This window comes from Perkinsus marinus (genome assembly GCF_000006405.1).
Source record: "Perkinsus marinus ATCC 50983 genomic scaffold scf_1104296927650, whole genome shotgun sequence".
Lineage (NCBI taxonomy): Eukaryota > Perkinsozoa > Perkinsida > Perkinsidae > Perkinsus > Perkinsus marinus.
This window is the reverse complement of record NW_003217082.1, coordinates 1-1523: the sequence shown is the minus strand read 5'-3', so window position 1 is coordinate 1523 and position 1523 is coordinate 1. Positions and strand designations below refer to the sequence as shown.

The 1523-nt window shown below is 47.1% G+C and overlaps 1 protein-coding gene across 1 annotated transcript; it reads left to right on the top strand.

Annotated features, from left to right (window-relative positions):
• Window positions 1–85: 85 nt before the first annotated feature.
• On the top strand, window positions 86–382 carry Pmar_PMAR013425 (alpha-tubulin, putative; the record flags this gene model as incomplete). Its single annotated transcript, XM_002788775.1, has 1 exon — window positions 86–382. A coding segment is annotated over one exon (297 nt), but the record flags the coding sequence as incomplete, so codon positions are not given.
• Window positions 383–1523: the final 1141 nt, after the last annotated feature.

Below are 1523 nucleotides of genomic sequence, written 5' to 3'. Positions count from 1 at the left end.
TGCTGTTGCCACTATTAAGACTAAAAGGACGATCCAGTTCGTTGATTGGTCACCGACAGGTTTTAAGTGCGGTATTAATTATCAGCCTCCTACGGCGGTTCCTGGTGGGGATCTGGCTAAGGTTATGCGTGCGGTTTGTATGATATCTAATTCAACTGCCGTTGCGGAGGTCTTCTCTCGAATTGACCATAAATTCGATTTGATGTACGCCAAGCGTGCCTTCGTGCACTGGTATGTGGGCGAGGGCATGGAGGAAGGGGAATTTTCGGAGGCTAGAGAGGACTTGGCTGCTCTTGAGAAGGATTATGAAGAAGTCGGTATCGAGACGGCCGAAGATGATTATTATGATGAGGAGGAGGGAGGATATGGGGATGAATTCTAAATGTTAATCTTTGCATGCTTAACAACTCATTGAAAAGCTTCCAGCTTCTTGATCATCCACATTACCTTCGTTTGTTCAATTCATCGTTATCGGAAGGGCTCATTTGTTTGTGGTTAGCGAAGTTTTCGATATGCGGGAGTTACGTCCACATCCGGGCTGGTCAGTGCGACTATTGGATCGATGCCAAGTTGTGTGAGGTTATTTCTCTCGAGCATGGTGGCATCGACTCTTCTGAGTCGGGGGTCGGATAGATATCCGAAGTATCGAGACCTACCATGGTCATTGTGACTCGCAGCTTGAGCCCATCGATGTGTATTACAAGGAGGGAACCGACGGAACCTTAGGTTTCCCGTGTCGTCTTTTTGGACATCGTCACCGCCACTTACGGCTCGTATCGAGCTCATCTTCTATTATCAAGGAAATCCTGAGGTCCTCAAGATGGTTGTGACATTCTTCGGTAATGTACTGTATTGCAGGAGATGCTCAAACGTGTCGCTGAGCCTCCACTGCAGATTTCCGGCGTGAGGCGTTCCTTCAGTAACCGCGAATAAGGGCATGGGAGAGATGGAGTTCATTGAGACCGGGTTGAAGGTGAACGATTTAGTTTCCGAATATCAGCAATATCAAAACGTTACTATCATCGGTCGGTATTTCGATATCGCTATCGTAGCAATTGATCACTTACTAAATGTTTGTGACTCGTTCGACGATGATTATATCGGTGAAAGTATTATTTTATGTCGAGTTGTTTAGTGGGAGTAGACGATAGCCTCTCATCGGCTCAGCGGATGTCACAAGATTAACCCACATTGCTGATCCTGATAAGGATCGCTGATCCTGATAAGGATCGCTGATCCTGATAAGGATCGTATCGTGTTTACTATCCGAAAGGACCGAGGTTCAATGCCATCTCACTTATCTTGATCGTGAACCAGCGGCCATCCTCCCACCGCTACCTGCTCATACCTGACGCTCTACTTCGAGCCAACTCGACCGTTACCAGCATCCCTGTAAACCAGTGAGTTGCTGTCCAAATGTCTGGACTCCCTAAAATCCTCAAAGCCATATATCGCTCTCTCGGAAGTAGTCCCCAGTATACTCACGATATCCGATGCAGATATGCTCACCAAGGGCATGGTAG